The 21,355-nt window shown below is 41.8% G+C and overlaps 1 protein-coding gene across 2 annotated transcripts; it reads left to right on the forward strand.

Annotated features, from left to right (window-relative positions):
- The first annotated feature begins 205 nt into the window (after positions 1 to 205).
- On the forward strand, positions 206 to 20,524 carry CCNB2 (cyclin B2). 2 transcript variants are annotated; one of them, XM_012783026.3, is made up of 9 exons: positions 208 to 429; positions 3,130 to 3,258; positions 3,364 to 3,480; positions 9,592 to 9,762; positions 9,866 to 10,024; positions 11,925 to 12,161; positions 12,813 to 12,953; positions 19,080 to 19,190; positions 20,247 to 20,524. In XM_012783026.3, exons 1-9 carry the CDS (start codon positions 406 to 408, stop codon positions 20,355 to 20,357), a joined length of 1,200 nt encoding a protein of 399 aa, XP_012638480.1. In that variant the 5' UTR covers positions 208 to 405; the 3' UTR covers positions 20,358 to 20,524. The 2 variants fall into 2 exon arrangements, with proteins under 2 accessions (XP_075860542.1, XP_012638480.1); XM_076004427.1 differs by lacking the exon at positions 11,925 to 12,161 and having other exon boundaries at positions 206 to 429.
- The last annotated feature ends 831 nt before the right edge of the window (positions 20,525 to 21,355 follow it).

Below are 21,355 nucleotides of genomic sequence, written 5' to 3' on the forward strand. Positions count from 1 at the left end.
GTCCGTTTTTCCAATGAGACATTTCGTTTCTGTTTATCTCAGAGACCCGGATTTTTTTTTTAAAAAAGACTGCAGGCAGGAAAACAACAACAGCAGCAGCTGCCAAAAAAAACCCAGCCAGTTGTTATGACAACCAAACGGGGGGCTAAGAAAATTCAGCCAACCAGCGTGCGGGAACGCCTCCGGCCTTAGCCAATGAGAAGAGCGCGCCGTGCGCGGGGCCGCCCAATGGGACGCGAGCGGCGCGGTATTTGAATCCTGGAACAAGTGGACATCGCCGAAGATCCCCGGCGGTGTGGGCTCGGAGTGCAGCCGTAACGGCGCCGCCGCGGACGCTAGTGCCCTCCCTCTCCGGTCCGCGTCCTTCCCTGGGCCGGGCTGGCTCTCTGGCCTTCCCCGTCCCTCATGGCGCTGCTCCGACGCCCGACGGTGAGTGTGCCCGGCGGCCCCTCACGCGGCGGGGTCTGGAGCCCTGTAACCCTCCTCTCGCTTCTCTTCTCTGCTCCGAGCTGCTCCGTCCCCAGCCGGGCCTGCCTTTGCTTTCTCCGGGGCTCCCTGCTTCCCCCGCATCCCGGGCCCCGCGGCCGGTCCTCTCTGGCCGGCCTCCACCTGCCTGGGTTCCGCCCTCCACTTCCCCCTCCCTGCCCCGGGGTGGGAGAAGTGAAGGACAGGGTTTCCGAGGTGGCACCTGTCAAGTGAGCCTCCGGGTCCCCGAGTGCTCTTTGTCGTTAGGGAGTTATCCAAATGCAGGTTCTTGGGGTTTCCTTCCGCTTGTCTCATAACTCCTTCTTGCCAACTAAAAAAATCTATGGTGGGGGTGGGGAGAAGGACTGGAAGAAATTTCGGAGGCTGTAAAGTGTTCTGCGTGTTGGATCCAGCAACAGCCACGGCTGTTTTTCACATTTCGCTTTGTATGAGTTTCCCATTTATTTCCACACACTAAGTCTTCCAGGCTGAGTTCACTAATGTGTGGGTTTGTCCCCTTAAAAAAATAATTTCTTAAGTGTAATAGAGATTTTGCATATAATATGGACCAATATGGCAGACAGAGAGAAAAGGGTCCAAATTCATTATTTCATCTTTGCAAAGATCAAAGTGTTCTGGTGTTTGGGTATTTTTTTTCCCCCCTTCTGGTAGGCTTGAATTGTACCCGGATCTACTTTTCCTTTGTTGAAAACTAGAGGGCCCTGACACACCTGAGTTCCATCATCCTGGCTATAGGCTAGTTACAAGCTGCCAGTTTTCCCTTCCAGATGAATTTGGACTTAGTCACATTACCAGGCTTCAACCCATAAGCATTAAACTTGCAAACACTTTTTTCAAACTGGCAAATGGTGCTGGAAAAATTGAACAGAGTGACTTTTGAGAGTCCTCATAGATTGAATACATTCAGTATTTAATTCATATCCTTTTATGGATCTAAGTCTAACAAGTAATTTTTGTCTAATTTATCCTATAACGTTATTTAATAGTCAAATTCTTTCTATTCAGGGAGGGGTTGAGTTTTCCCTGGCCACTGTGTCTGTCATGGTAGATCCACTCAAATATGCTGTTGGGAGTTCTCTTAGGGTTAGGACCCCCAACTCCCAGGGATAGGACATGCTGTTTTTTCTTTTGAAATGTTTATTACTTCTATAATAAAATAACTTTTTTTGTATGAATTGCTTTTTCTCGCAAGTTTTGTTTCTAAGCATGTTCTGTGTAAAGCAGGTTAAAGATCAACTGATAGATTTTATTTCATATAATTCCACCTTTCCCTGAATTTTAGATCTAAAACTATATCACCCTAGAAAACTTTCATTCTAAGTATCCTTAATATAAGAGAGTAGGATCCATGCTATGGTGATATCATTTTTAAAAGCTGTATTTCTAAAAGATCATGTTGGCCAGCTGCAATGGCTCACTCTTGCAATCCTAGCACTTTGGGAGGTTAAGGCAGTAGGATTGTTTGAGGCCAGCCTGAGCAACATAGCCAGATCCTGTCTCTACAAAAAAAAAAAAAAAAAATAGAAAAATTAGCTGGTCATGGTGGGGTGTCCCTGTAGTCCCAGCTCTTCTGGAGGCTAAGGCAGAAAGATTGCTTGAGCCCAGGAGTTTGAGGTTTCAGTGAGCTATTTTGATGCCACTGCACTCTAGCCTGGGCAACAGAGTGAGACTCTGTCAAATAAATAAACAAACAAACGATCATGTCTACAGGAACATTTCTTATTTATAGGATGGCATAAGAATTAAAGCTAGTTTAGGTTTTTTTTTTTTTTTTTTATTTTGAGTCAACGTTAGTGAGAATAGTTTAGGTTTTAAACATCTGGTTTTTCAACAGCCAGACCTATTACTAGTGATTAATTAATATTATAGCTTTTTTTTTTTTTTTTTTTTTTTTTTTTTGAGACAGCCTCTCGCTTTGTTGCCCAGGCTAGAGTGAGTGCCATGGCGTCAGCCTAGCTCACAGCAACCTCAAACTCCTGGGCTCCAGCGATCCTTCTGCCTCAGCCTCCCGAGTAGCTGGGACTACAGGCATGCGCCACCATGCCCAGCTAATTTTTTACATATATATATCAGTTGGCCAATTAATTTCTTTCTATTTATAGTAGAGACGGGGTCTCGCTCTTGCTCAGGCTGGTTTTGAACTCCTGACCTTGAGCAATCCGCCCGTCTCGGCCTCCCAAGAGCTAGGATTACAGGCGTGAGCCACCGCACCCGGCCTATTATAGCTTTTTAATTTTTCATCTTAATTGTGCTTGTTACCAATTTCTGTAAAACAAGTTTTTAACTCTAGGGCTTTAATTTATAGCGATCTCTAACAAGTGATATGGTTGCTGTATGAGAAATAATCACTTATTTGTGAAGCTTTTAAGTTCTCTTACAGGCTCACTTGAATACTCAAAATAGTTTTGTAAGGTTTGTGGGAGGATCTTTATTATAGATAAAGTAGATGAATGAATGATTTACCTAATTTAGAATGATGTAATCAATCACAAATAACATTTTTAGACTTCCTAAAGTACCTTTTCTCTCTTGCAAATCTTGGCATATTCACCTTTCCCAAAGTAATTCTAAATTTGAGCATCTGACATTAGCAAAGTATTTTGAATTGTCTCAATGCTTCATTAACTTTTTGTTTTTTTTTAGGTGTCCAGTGATTTGGAGAATATTGATGCAGGAGTGAATTCTAAAGCTAAGAGTCATGTGACTATTAGGCGTGCAGTTTTTGAAGAAATTGGAAATAAAGTTACAACCAGAGCAGCACAAGTAGCTAAGGTAACATAACAACCATGAGGACTGAATGTGCATACAGAGGTTGATTCTGTACAGCACTGAGTCAGAACATTGACTGTCTTGCCCTGTGTTTCTTTTTCCTTGTAGAAAGCTCAGAACACCACCAAAGTACCAGTTCCACCTACCAAAACAACAAATGTCAACAAACAACTGAAACCTACTGCTTCTGTGAAACCAGTACAGATGGAAATGTTAGCTCCAAAGGTAGGAAGTTCTGAATTGCCAAATACACTTAAAGAGGTAGGCTGTTGTTAGCCGGAGTGCAACAATGCCTTTATCATCATTGCAACTTTTGAAGAGTATTCATTGCTAGAGCTCTACTTTGAGACAACAGTGTAGGAAATGAATATATATACCTTTTAGGTGATGGTACTTAATTTATTTTTGTGACCTTGAATAATAAAGTTAATTACCTTTTTTTAAATTTTATTTTCTGTTTCTTATTTTTTATTTTCCTGTTTTCTTTTTTTTCGTCCCAAATGTAAGAATATGTTCTGTAATATAAAGTTAATTACCTTAATACCCAAATAAATCAAGTGATCTAGTGATCAGAGTAAAATTTGATGGGTTTTAAAAAAAAAATCCACTATAAGAATGAACTTTCCCCTGAAGGCTTTAGAAACCCATAATTTTAAGACCTAAATTCATGTAAGAATAAAGTAATGCCAAAATTTTTATGTTGATAAATTGTAGTTGCCATGACTGGTTAGCTCAATTGGAGTTAAAATGCTAATGGACCCATTGGCCTATTTACCTTCTACCATGTTCAAGTTCGTACATGCTCTCATTCATAAATTACATGTGTAGTTACTGAGACAGGCACTGTTATAGGTGCTGAGAATATAACAATAACTCCTTCACTCTTTTTAGCTCAAAAGTATATATTGTATGTTTGAAATTTTTGAAAATAAAACACTGCATATATTAAAGAAATATGTATATTGAGCACTTACTATACATATCTCGCTGTGTTAAAGCTGCTAAAGAGACATCTTGGCCTTTAGGAGACTTATCTAAAAGGGGCATATGTACCTGAAAGTTAAATTAGTAATCCCAGGGAATGATACTGGATACCGCTGGCCAATATATGACTGAATGTCAAATGGCTAGGGTAGACATAAATGTGGTCCCTGGGAACATGCACCTAAAGAAGGGAGAGAACACTAAGGGATCAGAGTGGTCAGAGGTGACTTCATGGAATGAGTGAGATTTTTAGGGAAAGAGAAGCTGATGGAAAAGGACACCTTTTTGGGGAACAAAGCAGCAACCAAAGTCAAGGCACCAAAGTGGAAATGGGCCTATACTCATGTCCTTTGGTCAAGGAGTCTGCACGTCCAAATTGAGTCAGAAGGCTTGTGTGAAGAAGCAGAAGATAAGGTTGGGAAGAGGGTTGTGTTCGGATTTGAAGGCTTTGGAATTTGGATTTTATCCCGTTAGACAATGAAGAAACTGAAAACGTTTTGAGGAGAGAAAGGATGAAAGCAGTATAGGGTGGTTATGGAAGGAAGGAATATTAGGTATTACAGTTGTCCAAGAAGAGCTGATGAGTTTTTGAATCAGCCCAGATCTCCTCTAAGTGCTTACTCAGACACCAGTGTAAATATGAGGTACTAAGAAACAGTATCAAATGTGTTAGTATGTACTAGAGCTCCTTTCAGGAACATTACCCTATATTTACAAAGAATATTTTCTATATATTGCTTGGACTGGAGGAGTGGGACCTTAAGCACTTGAATATTAAAGAAACCACTTATGGAATAAATTAACAAAAAATAGGAAAGTCAGAATGGAAGATAGCACTGGAGAAGGTGTCCTATTTGGCTTTAGATTTGTTGAGGTAACAGAAGGACATCCAGTGGGAAGTGCAGTTGGAAATCTTCCAGCAACATCTAAAGGAGAGGAACGGACTCGTGAGCTTTCTCCATAGAGATGGTAGTTGAAAACACGTTGCTGTTTATGAGGCAGGAGAAACAGGCTTCAAATCGAGAACTGAAGCTCAGGACAAATACTCAAGATCTACCTTCCTTTAAGAGGCCTTCCATTGAAGGTTTCTAGTACCCTCCTAAATGCCAAACCCAAAGGCCCAAATGCCAGACCTTGGTCTCTTGGCCATTGTGCAGTATTTTATATGGGTGACTGAATGTGGTTCCTCCCATGTTGCAGAAAGGCAATTTGGCAGTATATTTCAAATGATTATTCTCAATACCAGTAAAAGACCAATTTTAAAGAAACAAAGGAAAAATTGTTTCCTCCTGTGACCTTTACAACTCCACCCTTTCCGTGTTCCCTTTATTCCACATCTCCTGGGCTGACTACTTTTTCTCGAGCTTCCTGACAAATTGAGGCCACTGTATTTCAGACAAAGCATTATGGACCTGTAGCTCAATTCATATAAAAATCACTTACGTGGTTGAAACATATAGCTGGATGTTTTCGTTCCTGAAGTTAGCAGGGATTAATGAGCAATTATTTCCAATTCAAATACATTTCTCTCTGAGAAACATAGTGAAGGGACCCTTAAGTTCACAATTCAGGTAGAACCTTACCTTCTAGCAGGTGAGTCCCTCTGCCTTTACTTTGTCACCTGCTCTATCTGCAGGGTTGTCATTTTTCCTTTACAGCCAATTTTTGGAGTTGTAGAAATGCCATTTGAGCACACGATTTCTCTCAACTTTCCTGGAAAGCTTATAATATAAGCCATGTATCCATGAAAGTAGTTGTTGCCAGGCTTTTAAGTGAATTCATACTATGGTTTCTGCAAAACTGGAGGGCGGGTTTCTTGCTTTGTAGCAGATGATGCAACTGAATCAGGAAGGGCCCTGGCTAAACCCTCGGAAGAGTTCTAGCCATTTACAAGTATTCACAGAAGCTTATTATCCTGCAATTCTTAGAGAAAAGTGTTTTTTTGCTGACTAATGAAACTTTGGTAAACTCTGAGTAGTTTGAAAGGAAGGAGAAGGCTTTCTAATAGTCCCTTGTTTGCTGAACACTGGAGAATCAAGTTGAATAAACCATTGATTCTGCCCCCCCAGGTAGCTCCTGGTTAAGTTGGGAAATCTAGAAGTAAAAGCGTGTGTTCCATTGAGCATGAGGGAGATGCAAGCTTAAGAGATGTACTGGCGAGATGCAGCTAGAAGTTCAGATGAGGTTTTGGATTTACAGATTTGATTTAAACACCAAATTCAGTGATAGTCATTATTCAAATATAAGATGTTTAATGGCCTAACTTTCCCTAATACAAAAACTATAATAAAAGGGAAATAAGTATAACTGTTCATATTTTTTTAGAAAGTTACTTTTTAAAATTATTTAAGAAATAGTCATAGAACAGCGAAACCTTACAGAATCACATAGAGTATATAGAATAAAAATTCAGTTCATTGTTACTATCCCTAAATTTCCATTGCATATTAGTCGTAATCCATCCTCTCAGCAGTTCCAGCTCAGTAAATGTTACCACTGGAAGAACCTCAGTAGCCTTTGCTCACACTCCTCACAAGACCTTCTCAAGTGAAGCCAAATGTCACATCTTTGTTTCTGATCTGACTTTTCAGATCAGAAAACTTGTCTCTGACAACCCATAGAACTCATTCGTTAATCTAGTTTGAAGGTTTTTATTCACAGATCACTTTTGCCATTCAAACGTTTGTGACAGTTAACTTGTTGGTATGATTTTTAAACTTTACATGCAGTGGACAGAAGATTGCACAGTTGGCCCTTAGGGCTTAGGCAACTACCTGAAGAGATGAATGGGAACTTAGAAAGGGTCTTACGGTACTTAAATTATGTTGGAGTTCAAAAGGAGTGCTTTCAAGCAATTCTAAATTAAAGCCCTGAGCAAGTGCACTTCTGAATAGGACATAGATAAACATTCCAAACTGCTATGACAGCACATGAAGAACAAGTTGATAACCCCTGACTCCTTAATCCAGACTTCTGGTACTGACTGCCCTTCCTATGGAGAGTGATAATGCTTTTCTTTGAAAAAGCTAACCTTAAACTGAAGCTATGTGTGTTTATTAAAAAGCACATCTGATTCCAGTCACCCTTGCTAAATTCCTTCAGTGGTTTCTCTTTACCTTTTGATACAATCTAAACTCCTTAGCAAGGCTCTTGCTTATCTTTCTAGCCCATCTTCCCATACCTCACATATTATCCTCCTGCCATCCCAAATCAGTTTGCAGTGCCCAGAATTTTCTTTGCTTCCTCTGGCACTTTGCACTTGCTTTCCTTTTACCTATTCCTCTTCCTCACGGTCTTACCCTCTCTGGTACCCCATGTGCCTCTTCTCATTCCTTCTAGCCTCTTGAGGTTCTCAAATTCTTGAATAAATGGCATGCATACATACCTACATACCTCATGTTCACCTTGCCCTTCTTCAGTTTAAGACATTTGAATTAAGAGGGAGGGGCATGTTTTGAACTGCTATTTTTTTGTTTTTGTATTTGCCTCTAAGACTAGAAATTATAATCATTACACTTTAATGTAAATTAAAATTATTTTATCATAAAACTTCCTCTTTTTATATTATATTACCTTAATATATATTCACAGAGCCTAGCATCCTGTTACATCTCATTTTTAAAAGTACCTCTTGTTTTAAAAGTAATGATTTATCTATACTTCATTACTACTTGTTTTTTTTTTTTTTTTGAGACAGAGTCACACTTTGTTGCCCAGGCTAGAGTGAGTACTATGGCGTCAGCCTAGCTCACAGCAACCTCAATCTCCTGGGCTCAAGCGATCCTACTGCCTCAGCCTCCCGAGTAGCTGGGACTACAGGCATGCGCCACCATGCCCGGCTAATTTTTTGTATATCTATATATTTTAGTTGGTCAATTAATTTCTTTCTAATTTTAGTAGAGACAGAGTCTCGCTCAGGCTGGTTTCGAACTCCTGACCTCGAGCAATCTGCCTGCCTCAGCCTCCCAGAGTGCTAGGATTACACGCGTGAGCCACCATGCCCGGCCTACTTGTTTTAACTTTATACATTTTTGTGTGATTTTTATAAATAATCACCCAGTCAGCATAAGAAAATAAAATACCTCATTGTATACTTGAGCAATCTTTGCTTGCTCGTCCTGTTTTATTCGTAGACTGGAATGTGCTTTTCTGCATTTTAGTTTCGAGTTTTTCAATTTAGAGTAACTTAGTTGGAGAGAAGAAAACATTACGCTTGCAGAGGAGGCTGCAGCTAAAGTGAACGATCAGCTCCAGTACAATCTGAACCCAAGTTTCTTTCATTTATTGAGCATCTACGTGTTAGGGATTATACAGGTGTTTGAGGGACCTTAGTGGGCAAAACCAATTAAAATAAATAAGTGTAAGCTTATAGAGCTTACATTCTAGCAGATGTAGATAGAAAATAGTACATATAAATAAACTCTATAGAATATTGAAAGCTATAGGTTCTATGAGAAAAAAACAGAGATGAGACATGTGGGGTGGGGAAACAAAGCCTGGAGGCAGGCGATGATTTTATTTATTTATTTATTTATTGAGACACAGTCTCACTCTGTTACCCAGGCTAGAATAGAATGCCATGGCTTCAGCCTAGCTCACAGCAACCTCAAACTCCTGGGCTCAAGCGATCCTCCTGCTTCAGCCTCCTGAGTAGCTGGTACTACAGGCATGCGCCACTATGCCCGGCTAATTTTTTTTTCTGTATATTTTTAGTTGGTCAATTAATTTCTTTCTATTTATAGTAGAAACGGGTCTCACTCTTGCTCAGGCTGGTTTTGAACTCCTGACCTTGAGCGATCCACCTGCCTAGGCCTCCCAGAGTGTTAGGATTACAGATATGAGCCACCTCGCCCAGTCAGGTGATGATTTTAAATAGGACTTAGGATAGACCTCACTGAGCAGGTGACATTTAAGCAAAACTTGAAGAAGGTAAGGGAATTATCTAGGTGGGTGTAGGGGCAAAAGCATTCTAGGTGGAGGGGCTGCCTGCAGTGGGGGAGGCCTGGCCAGGAGACTGGAGTGAAGCAAACCGAAAGGAAAGAAGCAGGAGAAGGGCTGGCAAGGGAAAAGGCGAGGCAAGATCGTGTATTATATATAGTTTTTAGGCTTCTGGGAGGACCTAGGTTTTCACTTTGAGTGAAGCTAGAGAGTTTTCATAGAAGTCTCTCTCTAAGAACTTCATCTACTATATCTTGAATTTTTCACCTCTTACTATGAAATTTATTTGTTTTGGCTTTGGCTCAATTCATAAGTGCATATGATATGTACATTTAAGCCAGGTGGCTCTGTGTGTATTTGTAGTTCGGGCTGCTCCTAAGGTAGTAATACACCTGCTTTAATTTGTTGGTGTAGGGTCCTTCTTCCATACCTGAGGATGTCTCCATGAAGGAAGAGAACCTCTGCCAAGCCTTTTCTGATGCCTTGCTGTGCAAAATCGAAGATATTGATAACGAAGATTGGGAGAATCCTCAGCTCTGCAGTGACTACGTTAAGGATATTTACCAGTATCTCAGGCAGCTTGAGGTGGGTGGGCCTTTGTGTTTTGGTTGAACAAGCAGTGTGGGATTTGCTATACAGCTGGGAAGGAAATGAGGTCAGCTTTTTAAACTCTTAATTCCACCAACAGGTTTTGCAATCTATAAACCCACATTTCTTAGATGGAAGAGATATAAATGGACGTATGCGTGCCATACTGGTGGACTGGCTGGTCCAAGTCCACTCCAAGTTTAGGCTTCTGCAGGAGACTCTGTACATGTGCATTGCCATTATGGATCGATTTTTACAGGTAAGTGTGGCTTCAGGGACTTCATGCCAGTGACTCACTGCACATTGCATTTATGCTTTGGGGATAGAAAACTAAGGTGGGGTACCTCTGAAGAAAGGACCAAAAGCCAATTTGTGAGAAGCCAAAGAACTTCAGGTGCTAGAAAGGGCAGTAGTCTAAGTGTGTTAAGCCTTTGGTGGAACTGACCAACACCAGGCAGTTCTGGAAGGTCAGCCTTTAAAATGTGCATGGAGGAGATACTGTATATCACAGTCTTTCATCAGAGGAAATATTCCACAGTGGGGCTGAAAGTCAGTCTGAAGCCTGTGGTGCCTTTGGATGCTGGTTTTCCAGGCCTACGTGCACAGTTTCTATACCTGGGTGCTCCTTGGTGTTAAGCTTCCTCATCTGAAAAATGAGGAGTTTGGCTAGAAAACCTCCAAGTTTCCAGCCAGCTGTGGTGCTAAATCACCGTAGAAGAGGAAGGAGGCAGAACTGTTTTTAAAAAGCAGCAGGGGTATGTGTGGGGAGTGGGTTGAGAATGTAGGGTGTAAAGAGGAATGTGAGAAAATAAGCTGACAGGCAAAAGTGATCCTCAATATATTTTTCAATTGCCAATGCACAGACACTGACCTGTTGGAAGAGACACCAGACATGAATTGCTAGTGTGTTACCTACCAAAGGGTAGCCCTACAGATAAGGATTTAGTTACTGAAAGTCAACATTCATGATATGGGTTTAGGTCAAGTACAAATTTTACCCAAACAATATAGTAATAACTATGCTTATAATAGTGGCACTGAGATGTTGCAAAATCCTACGTGATTATAGATTCTATGGTTTTCAGTATGCACTCTTCCTTGGGCAGGAAACCATCACATTTTAGGTAGATTTTCAGTAATGAGAGGTGAAGCAAGAAAAGCAAGCAAAGTTCCACTCTGGGGGGCAAAAAGGAAATTAAGGGAAATACTTTTACCCTAGACTGAGATTTTCCATGGACTCTGAAGTATTTTTTTTTTTTTTTTTTTTTTTTTTGAGACAAAGTCTCGCTTTCTTGCCTAGGCTAGAGTGAGTGCCGTGGTGTCAGCCTAGCTCACAGCAACCTCAAACTCCTGGGCTCAAGCGATCCTGCTGCCTCAGCCTCCCGCGTAGCTGGGACTACAAGCACGAGCCACCATGCCCGGCTGATTTTTATATTATATATATTAGTTGGCCAATTAATTTCTTTCTATTTTTATGGTAGAGACGGGGTCTCGCTCAGGCTGGTTTTGAACTCCTGACCTTGAGCAATCCGCCCGCCTCGGCCTCCCAGAGTGCTAGGATTACAGGCGTGAGCCACCGCGCCCGGCCTGACTCTGAAGTATTGGTGAAAGATTTTTCAAGCTGAATAATGGGTATGCTTTTGGTGAGAATTAAGGATATATTTGTATCATCCACTAAATTCTTTTTTGTTTGGACTTGTGTCTGTTCAGACCCTGTTGAGTGCCAGGTCATGCTGCCACTGACACTTGGGTTAGGACAATGAAGGAGGGAGAGTGACTAGGAGCATGGTCATCAGGTTTGGACCCTTCCCTGCTCAGCCACTGAGTGATCTTGGGCTGGTGTCCAGATCTCTTCTCAGGCCACCTCTTTGTAGTTAAGGATAAAATATATATACTTCCTAGGATTTTTGTGAGCATTGGATGAGATGATGTGTTAGAATCTTAGCACTGTGCCTGGCACATAGTTGGACTCAATTATAGATAGCTGCCATGATCAGGGGTGGAACTTACTATGAGCATTCAGGTCTCCTGTGCCCTTGAGAGGGCCGTGAGCAGATATGACATGCACTTCTCCAGAACTTTGCTCCTTTTCCCTTCTCCCACCCAGAGCCTCAATCCTCTTGTTAGGTGTGACTTTTGACACATTTGTTTTCAATTAGGTTCAGGCAGTCTCACGTAAAAAGCTTCAACTGGTTGGGATTACTGCTCTACTCTTGGCTTCCAAGTATGAGGAGATGTTTTCTCCAAATATCGAAGACTTTGTTTACATCACAGACAATGCTTATACCAGTTCCCAAATCCGAGAAATGGAAACTCTAATTTTGAAAGAACTGAAATTTGAGTTGGGTCGACCCTTGCCACTACACTTTTTAAGGCGAGCATCGAAAGCTGGGGAGGTGAGTGTCTCCAACTCTCCAGGAGGGATTTTGCTTGAGGTCTCATCCCAGAAACATTGACCTAATCAAAGGAAAGCTTATGAATTTATAGGAAGCATCCTTTAGATAAGTGTTTTTTTCTTTTTTGAGACAGAGTCTCACTTTGTTTGCTCAGGCTAGAGCGAGTGCCATGGCATTAGCCTAACACACAGCAACCTCAATCTCCTGGGCTCAAGCGATCCTACTGCCTCAGCCTCCCGAGTAGCTGGGACTACAAGCATGGCCACTATGCCCGCCTATTTTTTTGTATATATATATTTTAGTTGGTCAATTAATTTCTTTCTATTTTTAGTAGAGACAAGGTCTCGCTCTTGCTCAGGCTGGTTTCGAACTCCTGACCTCGAGCAATCCACCGCGTCAGCCTCCCAGAGTGCTGGGATTACAGGCGTGAGCCACCACGCCTGGCCCTAGATAAGTCTTAATGCTTATCATAAGTTCCTAATGTAAGAGAAAAGTCCTCGTGTTCTGGGTCTATAGCATATTGTGGAATAGGGTAGTTCTTGAGAAGGATAAGTGAGTTAAGTGAATTTGGATTCCTCGGCTTTTATCCAGAATTTTGTAAGACAGTGATAACAGTTGTGATTCTTATTGTCCCTGGCTGCTCTCTCATAGGTTGATGTCGAACAGCATACTTTAGCCAAATATTTGATGGAACTGACTCTGATTGACTACGACATGGTGCATTATCACCCTTCTAAGGTCGCAGCAGCCGCTTCCTGCTTGTCTCAGAAGGTTCTAGGCCAAGGAAAATGGGTGAGTGGAGGATTTAAGAGAAATTAATCAGGCTATATTTTAGGCCCTCATGATATGAAACCCCTTAGCATTTTCATAACATTATCCTTGAAGCAAATGTTAAGTAAAAGAAAGCTGCTTTGAACAATTTAAACAAGGGCGAGTGGACTGTACCAAGGTGGACAAATGTATTTTAGAGCTGTAAAGAATGAGGTAGGCCACTAAGAACTGATATGTATGATGTCTCGGATATTTTGTTAAGTGAAACAAGCAAGTTGTCAAGCACACCAGACAAAGCAAGGCCAAGGCCTGACTGATTTAGCTAGTAAAAATAGAATGAGCCATTTTGGATTTAGATGAGTTAGCCAAAGATGCCAGCTCCTTGGATCCTTGTCTCACATGCCAAAAAGGATGACACAGAAACAAAAGGAGCTGGGTGACTGCAACGCAAGTTGTGCATGCGCTGTTGTGGAAGAGGCAGTTCTAGAGTCTGCAGCTATGTCCTGCAGCAGAGCAGAAAGCCTCATCAGAACCTAGGAGGGGAAAAGAAACTATCTCATAGCAGCTTCCCAGGGGTGATAGTGAGGTGAGCTCAAGGTGACTGGGTGGCAGCTGCTTCCAAGCCTGCCATCTCCTCCTGTTTCTGGAGGATCACAAAGCATTTTGCCAGGACAGAGCAGCTGTGGTTCAAGCCTTGGCCTACATGAGTACAGGCAAAGTCACCAGGGCAGCATGTTGGAGCCATTCCCCTACACAATTGTATTCAGTAATTTACATATTATGTAAGAAAGAGTGTGTGTATGTATATATATTCATATTTATGTATTTGTTAATGTTATAAAAAATTCAGGAGGCATAAACCAGAATCTAATGAAAATGAGTACTATGGGGTTCTGTGGGAATAGGATAGAGCTTGAGGATGGGAAGACTTGTGATTATAACTTTTTATTGGCTTTTATATGATACAATGTAACTTATTTTTGCTTTTGAGCAATATAATGTCTTATACAAATCCCAAAGTGGAAATAAACAATGCAACTATGTATCAAACTGATAACAGAACACAGAGGAAAGAATTAATTCAAATACTATAACTTGAAAAGAACATTCTGCCTGTGCATCCTTGGTAGGATATAAAGTCAGACAAAACAAAGGCCCAACAGTGGTAATATAAAGTTTACTTAGTAGGTTTATTGTTAATAGTAATGTTATAATTCTGACACTATTTTATGTATATTGTTTAGTAAAGCAAATATATTCATGTTATTAAGAACTAAAATTTTCACTATAAGAATAAAGAAATAGGCTGGGCGTAGTGGCTCACACCTGTAATCCTAGCACTCTGGGAGGCCGAGGTGGGCGGATTGCTTGAGGTCAGGAGTTCGAAACCAGCTTGAGCAAGAGCGAGACCCCGTCTCTACTATAAATAGAAAGAAATTAATTGGCCAACTAATATATAGAGAAAAAAATGAGCCGGGCATGGTGGCGCATGCCTGTAGTCCCAGCTACTCAGGAGGATGAGGCAGGAGGATTGCTTGAGCCCAGAAGTTTGAGGTTGCTGTGAGCTGGGCTGACTGCGACGGCACTCACTCTAGCCTGGGCAACAAAGTGAGACTCTGTTTCCAAAAAAAAAAAAAAAAAAAAAAAGAATAAAGAGATAAAATGTTAACAACTAAAAACAAAAAGTTGCTCCTCACCTAGGAAATAGAAAAAAGGAAAATCCCTATAATGTTAAATCTGTTTGGGAAATAACAGTAAATTCACAGCAAAGGGCTTAGAAACAAAGACAACCCAATAGCAGTAAGAATACCTAGTGCCCACACCTTGGGTGCTAACTATCATTACCTGCTAGGAACGAGGGCTCCTTAGTGAAATAGTGTATTTCAGGGCCAGAGCAGGGGAAGTACTAGAATAGTTTGTGCCAAATAGCAAGCAGATTCTCAAAGATCTTTGAGGCGACATCAAAAAGACATAGGAACTGGTTTCAAAGGGCTCTAGATGACAAAATTTGAGCATTAAAAACAATAATGAGGCGGGCGCGGTGGCTCACGCCTGTAATCCTAGCACTCTGTTAGGCCAAAGCGGGCAGATCACTCAAGGTCAGAAGTTCGAAACCAGCCTGAGCAAGAACAAGACCCCGTCTATACTAAAAATAGAAAGAAATTAATTGGCCATAAAAATATATAGAAAAAATTAGCCAGGTACTTGGGAGGCTGAGGCAGAAGGATCGCTTGAGCCCAGGAGTGTGAGGTTGCTGTGAGCTAGGCTGATTTCATGGCACTCTAGCCCAGGCAACAAAGTGAGACTGTGTCTCAAAAAAACCCCAAAAGAATAATGACAGTAATAGATTATAATGCATAAAAAAAGGATTCATGGGCCCATAATGATACCAAGCACAAAAGGGGCAGGGTTTTTTTAAAAAAATCAAAATATCAGCTAATTAAAGTAGAAAGAATAATAATTAGAAATACACTATTTTTCAACCCGTAATGTAATACTTTATTAAAGCAAGACCATCAATGAATGCAAAAAATCACTAGATGAAATAATTTGGGGGAACAAGATTCACACAGTCTCAAAATATCATCCCATAGATACTTTCTAATTCTGTTGAAAAACTGTGCCTGTATGATGGAATGGTCTGGTGGTTTCCACCCTAACCCAGATCAAACTTGGCATCACCAGTGGTGGGACCACCTGACTTGCCGTGCCTTCTTGTGCAGTAAGATATATACGTTATCACCTATGTAATATTCATGCCCAAAATGTTTAATGTGAATTAAATCATGAGGAAATACCCAGACAAATCCAGAATGTGTGTTCTAAAAGTAGCCTGCATGCTTCAAAAAAATTCATCACTTAAAGCTAAGAAAATAGGGCTTGTTTTAAATTTAAGAAAAACTAAAGACACAACAACGAAATATACAGTGTGTATGTTGATTGGACCCTGGGTTTAAAAAAAAAAAAAAACTATATATAAAACATTTTTTTGAAAATTGGAGAAATTCAAATATTGACAATATATGATAGGGAATTGATATTTCTTTTTTTTTTTTTTTTTTTTTTTTTTTTTTGAGACAGAGTCTCGCTTTGTTGCCCAGGCTAGAGTGAGTGCCGTGGCGTCCTAGCTCACAGCAACCTCAAACTCCTGGGCTCGAGTGATCCTTCTGCCTCAGCCTCCCGGGTAGCTGGGACTACAGGCATGCGCCACCATGCCCGGCTAATTTTTTATATATATATCAGTTGGCCAATTAATTTCTTTCTATTTATAGTAGAGACGGGGTCTCGCTCTTGCTCAGGCTGGTTTTGAACTCCTGACCTTGAGCAATCCGCCCGCCTCGGCCTCCCAAGAGCTAGGATTACAGGCGTGAGCCACAGCGCCCGGCCAAGGGAATTGATATTTCTTATATGTGAAAATTATATAGCGGATAGGTAAGAAAATATACTTTTTAGGGCATGCTTTTGACACATTTAGAAGGGATATGCCATGATGTCTATAACTCATTTTCAAATGGTATAGCAAAAATTATGTGTGAGTGTACACACTGAGAGGAAGAGAAAGTAGCAAAATGTTAATGATTGGTGAATCTACATTGAGAATATACAGATGTTCATTATATTCTTTCAATCTTTCTGTAGATTTAAAAATTTTTGCAGTTAAAAGTTTGAGGCAAAAATATCAGTGGTGTGTGGTACCAGTGGCTCAAATTTAGCCAAATTACTTTGAAATGTGCTTCACTGGACTCTAAACTTATTAACTATTATTGGCCTCCTACTCTTCTGGAAATTGATTTCAAAATGCCAGTAGTTGTGCATTACTTCAGTATTTACTTCTGCTTATTCTTTTTTTCCTTCAAACTATTTTAGGATTAAGATTAAATTGTGGTTTATTTTACCAATTATACTGTGCATATGAAAAGAATGAACTTTTGCTTTTATTTATTTATTTATTTTTAGACAGAGTCTCACTCTGTTGTCTGGGCTAGAGTGCTGTGGTGTCAGCCTAGCTCATAGCAACCTCAAACTCCTGGGCTCAAGTAATCCTTCTGCCTCAGCCTCCCAAATAGCTGGGATTATAGGCATGCACCACCATGCCCGGCTAATTTTTTTTTCTATATATATATTTAGTTGGCCAATTAATTTCTTTCTATTTTTAGTAGAGACGGGGGTCTCGCTCTTGCTCAGGCTGGTCTTGAACTCCTGAGCTCTAACGATCCTCTCATCTCAGCCTCCCAGAGTGCTAAGATTACAGATGTGAGTCACCGCGCTGGCCTACTTTAGCTTTTAGAATTTTATCACAGAACTTTGAAATAAAGTCAGCTTATATATCTTCATACATGATAAGTCTTATTATCAATTGGCAGCTGTGCTTTTGCTTGAATTTTGCTCTGGGGAGGCCAGGTCATGAGCTGGCTGTGGTGGCTTCCCTGAGTCCTCTCTGTTCTCTGGTGCTTAACTACACAGGTAGATTGATGCCTATAGCACATTTTATTTCTTCATTCTGAGCCTCTGTCTCTGGCTGGCAGTATGGATGTCTGGGCTCTTGAGCTCATAGCAGCCACTGCTGGGCAGGGCTTTGATGGGGGCATGTGTGAGATGTGCCCAGCATTGTAAATGGGGCACTTCTTTTGTTTGGTTTTTGTTCTTTGTTTTGTTTTGTTTTTTGAGACAGAGTCTTGCTTTGTTGCCCAGGCCGTGGCATCAGCCTAACTCACACCTACCTCAAACTCCTGGGCTTAAGCAATCCTGCTGCCTCAGCCTCCCAAGTAGCTGGGACTACAGGCATGCACCACCATGCCTGGCTAATTTTTTCTCTCTCTATATTAGTTGGCCAATTAATTTCTTTCTATTTATAGTAGAGACACGGGGTCTCGCTCTTTCTTGCTCAGGCTGGTTTCGAACTCCTGACCTCGAGCTATCCCCCTCCTCAGTCTCCTAGAATGCTAGGATTACTGGCGTGAGCCACTGCGCCTGGCCTGTTTTTTTTTTTCTGAAGATGAGTCTCTCTGTTGCCCAGAATAGAGTGCAGTGACGTTGTAGCTCACAGCAACCTCAAACTCCTGGGCTCCAGTGATCCTCCTTCCTTCTTCAGCCTCCCAAAGTGCTAGGGTGTTTGTTTTCGTTTTAACTCTGTGCCATTTTTCATCTCTTTCAGTGTGGGGTAGAGTTAAGTATGAAAGCTTTGTTACTTGAAGTGCCCATACCTGTACAACCTCTTTAAAAAGTAATACAGGACTGTTGGCACTTGATATAGCAGAGAGCCTCATAATGTCTTAATTTAGCTCTGTCTTGGGGCCAGAGTCATCCTGCATTTACTGGTTACTTTAGCTGTGCTGGTACTGTGGTAGTGGTTAGGGCTGTGATGAATTTCCAGAAGGTAAGAATATTCTTTTACAGCTTTTACATAAGTAATGTCAGCATGCAAAAATGTGCTCTTCTAAAGAAGTAGAGGTGGCCGGGTGCGGTAGCTCAAGCTTGTAATCCTAGCACTCCAGGAGGCCAACACAGGAGGATCGCTTGAGGCCAGGAGCTCGAGACCAGCCTCAGCAACATAGTGAAACACCATCTCTACAAAAAAATACAAAAATTAGCTGGGTGTGGTGGTGCACACCTGTAGTCTCAGCTATTCGGGAGGCTGAAGGATCACTTGAGCAAGAGTTTGGGGTTGCAGTCAACTATGATGATGCCACTGCACTCTAGCCCAGGCAATAGAGGAAGACTCTCTTACTTAAAAAAAAAAAAAAGTAGAGGCTTTATCTTTTTTTTTTTTTGAGACAGAGTCTCGCTTGTTGCCCAGGCTATAGTTAGTGCCGTGGCGTCAGCCTAGCTCACAGCAACCTCAAACTCCTGGGCTCAAGCGATCCTTCTGCCTCAGCTTTTCAAGTAGCTGGGACTACAGGCATGTGCCACCATGCCCGGCTAATTTTTTTTATATATATGTATTAGTTGGCCAATTAATTTCTTTCTATTTATAGTAGATACGGGATCTCGCTCTTGCTCAGGCTGGTTTCGAACTCCTGACCTCGAGCAATCCGCCCGCCTCGGCCTCCCAGAGTGCTAGGATTACAGGCGTGAGCCACCGCACCCGGCCAGAGGCTTTATCTTGCTCCTCAATCACGTCTTCCTTGTCTGTGCATTGTGTTTCAGAACTTAAAGCAGCAATATTACACAGGATACACAGAGAGTGAAGTACTGGAAGTCATGCAGCACATGGCCAAAAATGTGGTGAAAGTAAATGAAAACTTAACTAAATTCATCGTAAGTACTGTTATTTCTTAAGCCATGGAAAGCATTAGATTGTGGGTTTTGTATGTAGTATGTGTGTGTGTACAAGTGTGTATGTGTTTGCGTTTTTATGTAAATATATTATTGGCATATGCGAGAGTCTGTTTTAGCACAGATTTCTTTGTATTTTTCTGGTATTGTGGGAGATGGAATATACTGATAAACCCTGAAAGCCAGCTGTCTTTGAAACAAGGTAGATAGGCTAACCATGCCCAGGCCCAGTTCCTGGACAGCCAGTCAGGGGCTGTCTGCATTTATTTACCCCGTGCTCGTAGCAGCATCCCGGGCAGGGCACTCCGCAAGCAGGGACTGCTGGCATGTGGTTGGGAGGAACAAGGGCCCACCTCCAATGGCATGTGGAAGTCTCAAGTATTCAGTAATACCAGTCAGGGCCTTTGTCCAGGAGCTTTTGGAGCAATGACCAACAAAGCACCTGGTTAGCAAGCAGAGCGAAGGAGCCCATTCAGGAAGCATCCTGGAGGCATGGTGTCTCAGGGTGGCCCGCCTATGAGGAGGAGCCAGAGGAAACTTAGTGCTGTCCTGTGCTTGTGTGACACTAAGGGTCTGGAGACAAAGCGCAAGGCATCTGTACCACAGAAGAGTCTTAAGTGTCCTCACAGCATGGTTTGCTTTGTGGAAGTGTAATGTGTCTTCAGTCCTGAGATGACAGTCAGCTAAGCATTAGTGGCCACTCACTTTTATTGCCAGTTACTGCCAGTCCCAGTGAACCTGTCATGTCCTGGTGGCACTTAGATGTCATAAACACAGCTCCCATCCCACTGGTATCTTATGAGAGAAAGCTTGCTCCTTGCACCTTGAAATCATTTGTTCCCCCGTCACCTGTGCTGCCAACTGGCTTTGTTCATGACGGGATGGAAGGACGTGGTCGGGCACAGGTGATGGGCCCAGAGATTTCCCTGGCTCCAGCGATGGGCATCATCACACCATCTGGAGCCTCCGGCCTGCGATACTCGTGACTTAGCCTGAGTGAGGTGTAAGGTGGGGGTCTGACATGTGCTTCCTCTGCAGGCCATCAAGAACAAGTATGCAAGCAGCAAACTCCTGAAGATCAGCACCATCCCTCAGCTGAACTCAAAAGCCATCAAAGACCTCGCCTCCCCGCTGATGGGAAGTTCCTAGGCGCCGTGGCCCTCAGGGATGAGTGCCTCATTTATGCACTTTTTCTACTGGTTTGGAACTCTTGATTTTGTACATAGTCCTCTGGTCTATTTCATGAAACCTCTTCTCAGACCCATTTTCTAAATGTATATTGAGGAAAAATAAAGCTATTGATTTTTCTTAAGGTATCCCATGTGTATTTAGTTGTATACTCTATACTGAAAAAAATCAATGGAAGCTTGCTTTGACTATTTTCTTTTCTTTTTTTTTTTGAGACAGAGTCTCACTTTGTTACCCAGGCTAGAGTGAGTGCCATGGCGTCAGCCTAGCTCACAGCAACCTCAAACTCCTGGGCTCAAGCGATTCTGCTGCCTCAGCCTCCCGAGTAGCTGGGACTACAGGCATGCGCCACCATGCCCGGCTAATTTTTTCTATATATATTAGTTGGCCAATTAATTTCTTTCTGTTTATAGTAGAGATGGGGTCTTGCTCTTGCTCAGGCTGGTTTCGAACTCCTGACCTTGAGCAATCCGCCTGCCTCGGCCTCCCAGAGAGCTAGGATTACAGGCGTGAGCCACCGCGCCCGGCCATGACTATTTTCTTTTTGAGCTATTATAAATATTATTGCCTTTATGGCTTTGGGAAAAGACCTTTCTATCATTTTCTCAAATGGAAAAAACTAGATTTTGGTTTCAGTGAACACTGACTCATTTGTAAACTTCTTTAATATAAATAGATTGATTCATTATGAAAATTTGAAATGGGAAGATAACCGTGACAATTTCCTTTCTAGAACCTACTCAACTGCTAATTCCTCCATAGGAATGCCTGGGCCCACCAGAGTAACCCTCTGATAGATTTCTCTCTCAAATGGGCTGAGACTAGGAAGAGCGGTCCCAAGGGGCCATAGCTGGAGAAGGAAAATGGGCCCGTGACATTCTGTTAAAGTTGAAACTTGGAATTTGTTTTCCCATTGTGCTACTTTAGCTACATTGTGGGCTAAATGGTTTTGTTTTTTG

The sequence above is a fragment of the Microcebus murinus genome, chromosome 6 (genome assembly GCF_040939455.1).
Source record: "Microcebus murinus isolate Inina chromosome 6, M.murinus_Inina_mat1.0, whole genome shotgun sequence".
In the NCBI taxonomy this organism is placed as follows: domain Eukaryota; kingdom Metazoa; phylum Chordata; class Mammalia; order Primates; family Cheirogaleidae; genus Microcebus; species Microcebus murinus.